This window comes from Mugil cephalus, chromosome 2, assembly GCF_022458985.1.
Source record: "Mugil cephalus isolate CIBA_MC_2020 chromosome 2, CIBA_Mcephalus_1.1, whole genome shotgun sequence".
In the NCBI taxonomy this organism is placed as follows: Eukaryota; Metazoa; Chordata; class Actinopteri; order Mugiliformes; family Mugilidae; genus Mugil; species Mugil cephalus.
In genome coordinates, this window is record NC_061771.1 from 14,778,075 (window position 1) to 14,790,806 (window position 12,732).

The window sequence follows — 12,732 nt, forward strand, 5'->3', positions numbered from 1 at the left end:
ACCCGACCAATAGGAGACCGGAGTTTGTCTTACGTCAGCGGCTCTCGACCAATGACAACGAAGCTGCTGTTGTCCGAGTGATGCTGGTGAATCTCCGCACAGATAGTTTCACACACGATAAATTATAATATCCTCACATATTCTGGAGGGAGAACGAAAAAATGAATAAAAAATACCGTTTTTATTTAATTTAGCTTCATTATTTATTCACTATTTATTCCCGTTTTATTCGACATTGTTTCATTTCTTCACGATCCAACATTTCATTAAAACACAGCTGGAGTAGAATATTTCTAGGATGGTATCACCAGTACAGCAACAGAATTACTGTGGAAAATATTTGGCACTAGAGATATTTGTTTAGATTTTTATCTAGCAGACGACGCCATCTTATCTGGTCCCACACACATTCTGAAGACATTGACCCAACCGTACACCCAGGGACATAAATAACTAATTAAAACTTCAAGAAGGCCTCATGTTTGAAAGCATTTGAAAGTATCACTTTACTTGTGCCCTTTACTGTTTGTATGGTGTTACTACTACTGAGAAATGCATTTTTAAACAGTACTTTTTTTTGTAAACCAGCATAGATGTCCGGTCAAATATTTGCATATATAAAAAGTAGGATATTTTCTTCTGAAAGTTGTTGGAGTGTAAATAAGAAATAGCATACAGTGAACTGTAAAGTTAGGGCACATCTGAAGTGGGAGGGCGCCAGTTGAGCAAATTTAAATTTAGGGAACTTGTCTCTATTGTGGATCCCATTTGTTTTTGATTCAACTAACTGCTTCCTGATAAAATACGTGTCATATTTTGTGGATAATTTTTTATAGATTTTTTTATTAGATACATCGATAGATAGATAGTCCTCATGTACAAAAGAGACATTCACATACGTTTGCTAATGTCCATATTTATTGCACTTTGATTACATTACAATAATGGTTAAAGCACATCAGTATGAGTGACGGTAAAACATTCATCGTATTCTCGCTGTGTTGTATTCCCTCTGGATATGAAAGGAGTGCTATGAAACTCATGTAATAAATATTGTATAAATGTGTACAGTGAAAAAAACCAACTAAAAATACATATACGTTTATTGGTTGGATGCACTGAAGGAATGCTTTACTGCAGTATGCCACACACCTCGAATACAATGCTCCTGCTCCTTCGTTTGCTTGTGGAAGAAATTATTGACGCCTCTATTCATACTGACTAAGTTCAATGAAGAAAACTGATATTAAAAATACATCTCACCTTTGTTTGAAAACTAATATCTGTGATGCTGCCTGTACAGTTCCCCTAAGGCACCTTAATCTTCTCCGCATTGCCTCATTAGAAACCTAAATCTTGAAAATAACCCTTTGCTTTAGCTTTTTTTTTTTTTTTTTAAATATATATATATTATTTGTCATGACGCTCTCATAAGTTTTATCTTCTTCTGTTTACCATTAGGACAGGGTGCTACAGGTACCTTGTCTAGTCAACTATGAATGAATCAGTCACGTTTTTTTTTTTTTTTTTACAGAAACAATCTGTTCAGCAACAGCAAATTTACAATATCGTGCTGCCATGGGCCGTGATATTTCTGCCTGCATTATGCAATTTATAACGTAGACTCTCTTGTCCAGAAGGAAAACTGCTTTTTATATCGTATCCGTTTGCAGAGATGATTCATCCTGAAAGAAAGACGGCGCGAGGTTCTCTCCACTACGACTGTACAAATGGATAATTGAAGAGAGACAACACTCATGTTTGACATCAAACTGACATCTCTGTAATTAAGCAGCTGAAAACGTTTGAAAATAGAATCAATATTGAAACTAAAATGTACAAGGTAGTTGCACTGTATTCACGAGATACGTTTATGCTTCTTTCTTTTTTTTTTTTCTTTTGCTGCGGCAGTTTGACTTCATTTCACAGTCAGCTTGGAAGTTTTGGAGGAGGCCTCCAAAAAGTAACAAACACCAGGGATGTCTTCTGGGAAGTTGGCCGGAAGCTCTTGTCTGCTCCTTGGAACAAAGACAAACTCTGGGCGACCTTTCAGCAATCTGGAACAGAGCGTGCACAAATAAAACATGAATCTAAAAACAATGTGGCGAATTATTTGACACAAGAGGAAATGCAGTGCTCTTCGCAGTTCGCAGTTTCCTGTCTCTTTATTTTATATTTTTTTGGAGAAACATGTGATTGCATGCAAACATATAATATCACATTTAACGTGGTTGACGTTGTTTAGTTCAGAGGCGCTATGACGCGCGACTCCAGCTGTGTTACTTCACCTGTGCGTTGTCGGGCTGATGTTGATTTTTCTGGGTTGGCTGCATGATTCAAACTTGTTTGCCAACGTGACATTGTTCCCAAAAAGGCAGTAGCGCGGCATCCTCACCCCAACTACACCGGCTAGCACTGAACCACTGTGGAGGCCGATGCGCATCTAAGGGAAAAGAGATATTTGACTTAATTTAGCTTGGTTTGCAGAATGCATGTGGATCCACAAGAGTGAGCACACGCTTGTTGGGAAACGCAGCAGATCCCTGCTTTGTTTTCATGTGGTTTAATTCATCAGCACTCGGTGGAAGCAAAACCTGGAAAATCATAGCAAGGTGCAGACAAAGCCTGCGAGGGAGACAACGAGTATTTGTATTCAGTTTGAAGCACTGGACAAAAAACTGTTTTGCAAATATTTTATGAGGACAGAGATGCACTTAATACATTTGTTAGGTTTCGAGGATGTACGGAGGAATTTTGTCGCTTTAAACTCTTTCAATCTGGCATCTGGTGAGGATCTGCCTGCCTTTGGAGGATTTGAAGGCCCTGCCAGATGTGAGGAGACCCCAGGCTGCACCCAGAGTCTGCTGCGGGGGCTATATATCTCAACTGGCCTGGGAACGGCAAGGGATGCTTCAGGAGGAATTTTAATTCGGGACGTCTGGAAACCTCTACTTAGCCTGTGGCCTCTGCAATCTGACCTTAGAAAAAAAAGTAGGTGATAACGGATGGATGGATAACATTAAAAGTTGTTCTATTTCTGGAAAGAAATGTCATCATGATATGTGCGTTGTTGCACATGATATTTTGTGAAAGATCTGAAACCCAACAGGACAACGTACCTTTTGTTTTGTTTTTATTCTGGCTGCAAAACTATGTCGTCTTTGCGTCGTAATGTGCTTTATTTCTCTTTCTACTTTGATCAAACATGTGGAAAAGAAGCTATTGAACAAAGAAAGCAAACTGACTCCTTCATTTAGTTAACAGTACCCAATTATGCTGTTTTTTTTCTGAATTATGTCAAACATTCAGATAAAAATAATAACTACACAATTACAATGTTTAATTGATAAGTCAGATTATTACTTGAAGTTATGAAATAAGGTTGTCGCCAGTCACACTGTTATATACAGATATAGCAAAGGTCTTCTCCATCCATCCATTCCCATTTATCCTTAGAGGGGCGCTGGGGGCTCAAGCCCATTCCCACTGTCATGGAGTGAGAGGCGGGGTACGCCATGGACAGGACAACAGCCCATCAGAGGGTTAACTCAGAGGTACAAACCATTCACACCGATTTAAGAGCACGACTTAACCTAATGCGCATGTCTTTTGGCTGTGGGAGGAAGCTGGAGCATCAGAAAATGCGATCTCACAAAAACGCTGAAAGGCTCCATCTGGCTGGTGGGCTCAAACCCAGAACCTTCTTGCTTTGGGGCTAACACTGTACCACCACGTGGGAATTCATGTACACAAAACGTTTGACATTGAAGTTGTGATATCTGTCGTGAGAACGATGCTGCTAGGCAACTGTCAACACCTTGAAGAATAAGGCTAGCCAACAAGGCTTTGTGAAAGTGTGATGCTGTTGGGAATATCAGCATTTTCTTCAGACATGTTATAAATTACATGGGAGACTAAATTAAGCTGTGTTGCCTTGCATGTAGAGTTTATTCATGGATACCCAAGAGACACCATTTGAAGGTTACAAAATCAGTATGAATTAGGAGGATAACGGTTATTAGTGCTTGACCCTCACCTGTATTGGTTCTCCAGTCGGCGTCCTAACTTCATCTGAAAGCTCCATCATCTTTAAAGCCATGAGCGCAATTTGAACAGCGTGGGTCTCACTCTCCCTGTGTAAGCCACCAGCTACACAGTAGGCGTCGCCGATGGTCTCCACCTGAATACGTTGGAGGATCATTCAAATAATATTTACACTGGCAACACAACAGAATAAAAGTTTAGAAGCTGTTTGTGACCTCCCACCCAAAGCCAAGTAACCTATCATATCTCAGTTCAAACTTGAGACTCTTAAATTATATATTAAAATTACGCCGTGACAGGAAGAGAAAGAACTTTAAACAGAATGACAAATGTGAAGTGGATATTCATCAGAATCCCTTTAACAGTCATGTTTCATTTTGAAGATGAACGGTAACAAAAAAAAAAAACTTGAGTAATACTTTAAGAGAACTTTAACCCAGACCATATTAAAAGTCCAGAGTTTTTCCTCTTCTTCTTTGTTTGGGTTAATCGGGACTGGAGAGCACTCAGCAGCCATGCAGCGGAGACAAAGTGAAACTATTTTTAGGCCCATACATGTAGAGTGGAAACAGGGTCCTCAAGGAACCTCTGACTTCCTAGCGTTTTACGAGATATTTGTCAAACATGCTTCTGTCTCTGTTATGCTTCTGTGACACTTTGATTACATTATCCAACCTCCCTGCAGATTAGCAGTCTTTGGCAGACACTGGAGGTAGCTGGTTCAGTTAATGCCGCAGTCTGCCTTTTGAACACAAAAACATATCCATATTTTTGTGTTCAAAAATATTTGTCCAATATGTATTAATCTGTGATGGCATCTAATGCATTTCCTCCCTATGCTGCTTTTCCTTGGTTAATACATCATGTATTCCCATAAAAAATACATATTTGCTTTTGAGGGTTTTAAAATGTAACATTTCGATATATGTATTTAATATTTTATATAGCCACGGCTATTTCAGGAAAATTATTACGTGGCTGCTAAAAATAAGCCTAAGCACAGGCATAGGCTCAAGTGGGCACTGGGTCAGTGCTACAACATATCTCATAGTTTCTGGAGTTTAATGATGCCTATGTACACATGTAAAATTGGACAGACGAAAAAAAAAATTTAATTAAGTTAAAACTGATTGGAGTCATCTTTAAGGTTTTGATCTCTTCAATGTACTGGTTAAAAAAAAAAGGTATTATACGTACAAGTAAGTATTTGTCGCAATTTTATTTTCCTTCAAATTGTATATTTGTAGGATACTAAGACATTAAATCAGACCTAATATTTGTAGTACGTCAACAGTCTTCATCTGCTTAGAAGTCATTAGTTACAGACTCCTGAATGTTTAATTTTAATAATAATTTACGTCCATAACTGCCGAACGCCAGCATCTCATTAATTGTCAACAGAGCTGTTTCTAAAAGCACAACACATGAATATTTGTGTGTCAAACCTCTGACACTTGGCTCTACGTATAAAAGCAGATGCTCAGCTCGGCAGTTCGCCCCGACATGAACCCACCTTGTAAACATCAAGCTCTCCACACTCGTGGTCAAACCTGGTGTACAGCTCGTTGAGCATGGTGATCACTTGCATTGGGGTGCAGCGCGAGCAAACAGCTGTGAAGCCCACGATATCAGAGAAGAGCATTGTGACTTGGTCAAACTTCTTGGCCTGGACCGTTTCTCCCTGCCACAGCTGCTGCGCCACCGTGCCCGGAAAGATGGAGAAGAGGAGGTCCACTGTCTTCTTCTTCTCCTCCTCCAGTGCTTGGTGAGCATATTCCAAGGCTGCCTTGGCCTTCCCCAGGCGCTTCTTCAGCCCGTCCTGGGCTTTGGCCTGCTCGCCGACAAGGACTACGTCACGCAGCGCGTTGTGAACAGGGATGTCTGACAGGTAGAGGCCTCGGCCTGTCAGCTCCTCCAGCTTGTCCACACACGGTGAGCCCAAGAACAAGATGGCGTTTGACTCTGAAACGTAAATCATCTGACCTTTAAGGTCCATGGGCTGAAAAGAAAAATTAGATAGTTAGATAAGTTACTGCTAGGGAAGATTGGTGAAATTAGCTTGAATCTGAGCCATATTGCTCATGTCATGCAGATACATTGTTCTTCAAAAACATCGTAGACGAAAACATGCTGAGACTGCACCAGGAGGATTTTGTTGCAGGATGTCATCTCAGCATGAGTTTCTGGAAGTGCAAGTTTCCCACAGCCAAATTAGGATTCTTCCCTCACAAGCAGCTGCATGTGCTTTTCAAAATATACAATGTATACATAAATAAATTCCCTCAGCTGAGACATGAACATGAGAAGAAAAACAAAGATAAACTTGTCAAACTTGATGTTTAGGAAACTACAGCTGTATGCAGCTTTCTGTCAACCTCTACAGTAAACAAAGCCAGGGCGGTTATTTACGCAACTATATCTTTTAGCTGTGCTACCAGCGTAGCTCTTGGGGATGACGGTTTCTTAATCAATCAGGCCACTGCTATGGTCTGGGCCCAGATATCTTAACAACTGTTGGGGAGGATTGCTTTGAAACTGATTCATGTATTCATGGTGAATCCCTGCAAGTTTTATGATCTGACTTTACATACTGCGCCAACATGAGGTCCATGTTTGCGGTTAAGAGTGACTTGATAAATGACATGCCTTTAAATCCAGGGAAGCCATTTGTCTTTGTGAACTTGCGTGATCCACTGACTGTTCCTCCAGTGCTATCAACAGGTCAAAGCTTATAATTTGTCTAATGCTTGGTTTATGACCAAATATCTTTAGAACTAGAGGAATTCCGTGAAGCGCTAACTGTACTCTGTGTTAAGGCCTAATTTGGAAATGCGAGCGCGCTAGTACCACATCAGCTACATCCCGACATCAGCATTAGCATTTTAGCAAATGCAAACGCACTCAACCTTAAAGTTTTTAATGTCTAATTATAAGTGAACAAAGAAGATGATCAATTCATCAATTTCTTGCTTTAAGTATGTCGGGATTCCCCATTAAAACCAAAAACTACATTTTAAATTATGTATGTATGTAGATGTATAGGCCAATTCAAAGAGAACATTATCAACACCTGTACATTTTTAGGTATTAACAAAGACTATTTTTTGTGTTCACTGAGTTGTGAAAGATCAAAAGTCTTTTTTTTAATGTTTTTCAGAATGTGGATTACTTGTTATTTCCTCACACAGCCTTTAGTATGGTCCTCATGTGGATCAGACTTGTATAGACTCATATATAGCAGCAGGAATACAACACAACGCAACGTGTCACTTCCACTGACATTTTAGTCGTGTTTGTGCATAGTGAACTGTCAATAACACATCATCGACCCCAGATGGAGGAGACTGAGACATTTGCTCGTTCACCCACTCACTGATTTCCACCTGTTATAATTGCACTCTGTGCCTTCACCAATAGTAAACCTGCCACTGGAAAACAAGTGTTATATTAAGTGGAAATATCTCTGACTGACTGAATGTCATTAGTCATTATACCACTGTCACGTTTACTCACTGATATGTGTTTTCTTTCTCATTAGGGGGTCGATTGCTGTGCACCCTTACAGAAATACCACGAGCATGGCTGTGCCTTTGATGGATAAAATGGTTTGACATTTGCCTCTGATCTCCACTGGGGGTGTAATGTTGATCTGTACCTCAGGCCAAGTGTGCTCAAGTATAGTACACTGCTAATAAGCCAGACTGCTTATAAACAGCGTTCTTGTTCTTTTATCTTACTCCATTTAATATCATCATAGCACCAGGAAAACCTTTTCTGCCCCATTTGTCACCGACATCGCTTTTCAGGTTATCTTGCGGATATGTTGACATACCTTCCCTGTCTTATCTGCAGAGGAGACTCCGTGCTTGATCCGAATAATAAACTGTGCATTTAGCATGGTAAGAATACCCTGAAAGGTACACTTGATCTGGGGGGAGACAATAGAGAAGTGGTCTTGGAAGGTAGTCAGCCGTCGCAGTCCTTCCTTCCTGGTCAGTCTCTTCCTAAGCCCATGTCCTATTTGTACCAGAACCAGGTCCTGGTCCAGTATCAGATGGAAAGGGAAGATAGTGGAGAACAGAGAGGTAGGAAGAGTCCCAGCTGAGGAAGCCCGCAGCGGACTGGGACTCAGATTTTTAGCGTCCTTGACTATGACTGTGTACAGAAGACTGGGCTGTGGGCTGGACTGCAAGATGCTGTCTTTAGCAGTGGGGGGGTCCTTCAGCACGTCCACAGTGGTGTGGTACAGCAGGCGGGCAGCAGCTTTGATGACTCCAGGGAAGAAGAGCTCAGTGGTCGGGCGAGGATTGAAGAAATAGACAGTAAGCAGACCCGGATCCTTGTCTAAGCACAGCACCGAAGGTTCGTTTACACAACCCTCTCTATCCGGGTTGGGCGACATGCTGCTCTGTTTCAACAGGACGTTGAAGCTGTTGAGGAAGTCGTGGAGAGCCCCCCCCACCACACTCAAAATGTGCCTGTCCTCCTCGTAACACATGTTGAAGATCTCCTCGCCGAGAGCGACTTTCAAATGTTCCATCGGGACCGCTGTTGGAAACACGGAGGGAGATGGGTGAATAATGGCAGCGCAACCGAAATTCAGCTTTATGACTTGCGTGTCAGGTTTGCCCATTACCTGTTTTGGCTGAATAAATGTTCATCATCTCCACTAGATGCTCTGAATCATCGCTGCAACTCTGATAGTGTGCACAGCAATTTGACGGACTGGAAATTCAACAAATATGAAAGTCAGACACACAAACCGGTGCTCGTGGACCTTGAAATACATCCCACAGAGGATTCAATTAAAGATCATTTTAACTCAACATTTTCGTACGTGTTGTGTTTTGTCTGACCAGCAGAGCCACGGACGTTTAATTTGCAATCCCACATGACAACAAAGGAAGCAAATTAAAACACTGCTGCAGCGAGGTGGCAATTTTGCTCGAAAATGATTGAAAACTCAACCAAAATAGGAGCAAATTAATGTTCAACTAAGCAGTTAACAGGGAGGCATTCGCGCTCCATGTCTTACTGTGACCGTCAGGAGGAAAGTATGCAGAGTGTCTCACTGTCTGCGTGGCCTTCCCTTTAGAAACGTGTGTTTGGACCGGATTTGTGGGAGGATTTTCTCCTTTTTCTCCGGGTAGCCATGGCAGCCTGAGCCTGTATCACACCTCATTGTTGTTATCATCATTAGTATCAGTCTAGTAGTGACAGGAGGGAGTTGTAGCTAAACAAGGGGCTCGGGTGAGGCTGTGCCATCCAAGCATCATTATTTCCATCATCACAATGCACGCTGTGGCGTAAGTGGCACACAAACCTATAATTTGCCTCCGCAGCACTAGTAATTGTGGCTGTTGTTGGTGTCTTTGTGGCAGCTGGATTGGAAAACACACGTTACCTTTCAGAGTCCCTGCTGTGATCCGATAGTGTCATCATTCGTTGGAGGGCAGTGTGCAGCCTCTGAAACTGTAACAAAAAAAAAAAAAAAAAAAAAAAAGTGTCCAGCAAGTTAAAGGTCATCGTCTGGCAAACACTTCAACGCAGCTTTAATTACAGAGGCTCCAACACACACAGGGAGCAGGATAGTGGACAAACTGGCACGGTGTCCGTGCGTTAAGGCAGAAATGCGACAAATCCAACTGCTTTACATTAAATGAGTAGTTGTTCATAATTTCATGCAAGACTCGCATACATGATCACGGACGCATGTACTCACCTCGGGGCATGCCAGTTTTCTGATGCTCTCCCCAAGTGTGTGCAGGTTAACTTTGGCTCTGCTCGTCTTCTGTCGCGGCGCATCCTCGCCTGTTTTTCCGTGCAAGTCCTTAGAAATGGGCAATAAATCCGCGGCGTCAGTTGAGCGCTCCTCAAAGTCTCCGAGCTCATTATTTTTGGCGCTGCCGGAGAACGGACACTCTCCGGATATCTTCAGCTCTTTCAGCTTGGCGCAGAACATCTTCCCCGCTTGTAACCTCCTCTCTCTTATCTAATTTCTGGGGGAGACAGTTGTGGTCGAGCAGCCGCGGTCTCCGGGAGAAATTCCATCATCTGGTGGTGTGCTCATCCAGGATACCTTCCACCTTCCCTCGCAACCTCGCCGATTCAAATGGCAAGCACCAAAGCCGGAGAGCACATACAATATTCATTGAAGACTGCACGGGCAAATGATGGCAGGGAACTATCATTACCAAAAGCCAATGGGAAACAGGGGGGTAAAAAAAAGAGCAGCAGGCCAATCCATGCGCAAGTGGGGCTGGTGTTGCCGAACAACCTATCAGCAGTGAGAAATTATTTCCAGACGACTCCTTGCATGCAATAGACTTTTTATTTAGATCAAGGTATGGACTGGGTACCATCTCTATGAAACTGGCATCCTCTCAGGAAAACAGCCAGTATATTACGTGCTGTGTGTGACAACGTTTGCATTTGATTTTGTATAAATTATTAAGAATATAGTATAAAGTATTTTTATCTCGCTCTCTCTCTCTCTCTCTCTCTCTCTCTCTCTCTCTCTCTCTCTCTCTATGTCTCTCTCTCTCTCTCTCTCTCTCTCTCTCTCTCACACACACACACACACACACACACACACACACACGGGTTTGCATGACTATTTTTGTGAGGACATTCGATGACTACCATTCCTTAGCCCTTTATCCTTCTCCTAACCACCTCTACTAGTGACTGTTTTACCTTAATCCTAAAGCCTGGTGCTGACAGTTAAACATCCTTTTGAGAGGATGCAAATAATTATTGAGGACAAGAAAAGCATCCTCTCCTGCCCAAAATGTCCTCAGCCTGATGGTCTGGAGCTCCAGGCCTCATAAAGATGGATGTACAGGCACGCATAAACACATTTGTACATAGCCTCCATAGAGCATTTATTTTTCTTGTGAAATACCTGGAAATGTATCACTGTCAAGGTCCCTCGTCCATTTTTCTACTAAAGCTCCAACAGCAGACTGCAGGTCTATTGTTGCCTGCTGCAACACCTTTGTCAGCTAATGTTGCTTTTCTTTGAAATAAGGTAGCTTAACTCTCTGAGTCTTTCTTATTGCCCTGATGGTATTATTAGCAATAAATAAATTTGTTTAACAGAAGTTGTTATTATTAACAAAATGTCAAATTGAATTCCATTATAAAGTCAGATTAGGGTCAGATTACTTGGAAAAGACCAAGAAAACAACTATCTTCACAATTTAACTCTTTTGCTTATGGTGTCTTGCCTTTCAAATTATTTAATGATTTAGGTTTTAGTGGCTCCAGAGGAAGCCCCGCAAAATTTAATAACGCTCTTCAATTTATGCCACTTGAGAGAGGCGGTCGAGTAGCATTGTGGGTGAAGCAGCTTTTGACGGGGATGGATGATTTCTAGTCCTGTTGCAACAATTCTGATCTTTATCTGCAACTCTCTATCTGTTTCAGTAGGACAAAAATGTAACACTCAGTTGCTGAGCAACTAATTTAAATTAATAATTGATGACCTGAATCCAGATCAGAATACTTTATTAATCCCTCAAGGAAATGGTTTTGTTTTGTTGTTCACATAAAGTGACACTCTCAAGGAGTGACCAACACTCAGTGGGAGGAGTTATAGAGTTTGATGGCCATGGGCAGGAATGTCCTCCTGTGGAGTTCTGTGTTGCATTTGGGTTGAATGAGTGTATAGCTGAATGTACTCATCAAACTTGGCAGTTTGTTGTCAGGTGGGTTGGAGGAGTGGTCCAGGATGTTCTCCCCTTGTGCTAACATCCTCCTCTCTGACACTGTGGTCAGAGAGTCCGGGTCTGCACCGACAATACCGTTTGATGAGTCCAGTCTCAGCCTGCCACCCCAACATGCAATGGCATACAGGACTGGCACTGGCCACCGCAGGCTCATATAACATCCTCAGCATTGTGTGGCAGATGTTGAAGGACCTCAGTCTCCTCAGAAAGTAGAGTAGGTTCTGGCCCTTCCTGTAGAGTCCCTTTGTGTTCTGAATGGTTATCAACAGCTGATTAATTTAGGTGTATTAAGCCTGTTCACATGTGGTTTGTGTTCCAAAGCTTATGAATGTCCATGTATGTCATTATACCTTTTTTCTTTATGTGTGCGAAGTGTATGTTTTTAAAAAGTATCCATCATGCATTGCCGAACAACCATTTAGGTGCTTCTTTTGTTTGGCATTTTTATTCATACTCTGTAACTTGTCCTCTGGAGGGTCGCGTGGGACTGGAGTCTGTCCCAGCTCTGTTTGGCATGTTGTTGTATGTTTATGTTTCCGTAGCTGTTTTTAACCCCATCCTCACAAATACGCAGATTACTTGCGTCATCAGCCAGATTTGCCTTAGACTGTTAAGGAAAGGGGTCGGTGCTGATTAGACATGTTGGACAATCATTTACAAAATGCATGACAAAAATAGATTTTATTGGACTTAATGAGAAAACTGCTCAGCTCGTTTGCCTTGTTTGGTCTGAAAAGAGCAATTTCTCCATCGAACGTAATAAATCAGTTTCAAGGTTTGAATAATGAACAGTCTTATTTTTGGGGATTTTTTTTCCTTTCTTGCAGGGCAACTCTCTTATGTAAGTCTTATGTTGGCTGTCATTCAACAGCAAAGGCCATGGATGTACGTACTTACTTACTTATTTACTTACGCAGGCCTTTAAATTCCCAGAGGAACATGTGCCATCGACGAAGCT

At 41.8% G+C, this 12,732-nt stretch overlaps 1 protein-coding gene across 1 annotated transcript; it reads right to left on the minus strand.

The window, feature by feature from the left end:
- Positions 1 to 900: 900 nt before the first annotated feature.
- Positions 901 to 10,252, minus strand: gucy1a1 (guanylate cyclase 1 soluble subunit alpha 1). The gene is made up of 8 exons (XM_047578234.1): positions 9,767 to 10,252; positions 9,449 to 9,516; positions 8,681 to 8,769; positions 7,877 to 8,592; positions 5,558 to 6,043; positions 4,037 to 4,180; positions 2,289 to 2,443; positions 901 to 2,057 (listed from the first exon to the last, which is right to left on the minus strand). The coding sequence occupies exons 1-8, from the start codon at positions 10,004 to 10,006 to the stop codon at positions 1,919 to 1,921; spliced, it is 2,037 nt and encodes a 678-aa protein (XP_047434190.1). The 5' UTR covers positions 10,007 to 10,252; the 3' UTR covers positions 901 to 1,918.
- Positions 10,253 to 12,732: the final 2,480 nt, after the last annotated feature.

Coding starts and splice junctions, on each gene's coding strand:
- gucy1a1 (XM_047578234.1), bottom strand. CDS start 10,006: ATGTTCTGCGCCAAGCTGAAAGAGCTGAAGATATCCGGAGAGTGTCCG. Junction 8,770..9,448: donor CACAGCAGGGACTCTGAAAG/GTAACGTGTGTT, acceptor TTGAATTTCCAG/TCCGTCAAATTGCTGTGCAC. Junction 2,444..4,036: donor CGACTGGAGAACCAATACAG/GTGAGGGTCAAG, acceptor CTTTTCCCTTAG/ATGCGCATCGGCCTCCACAG.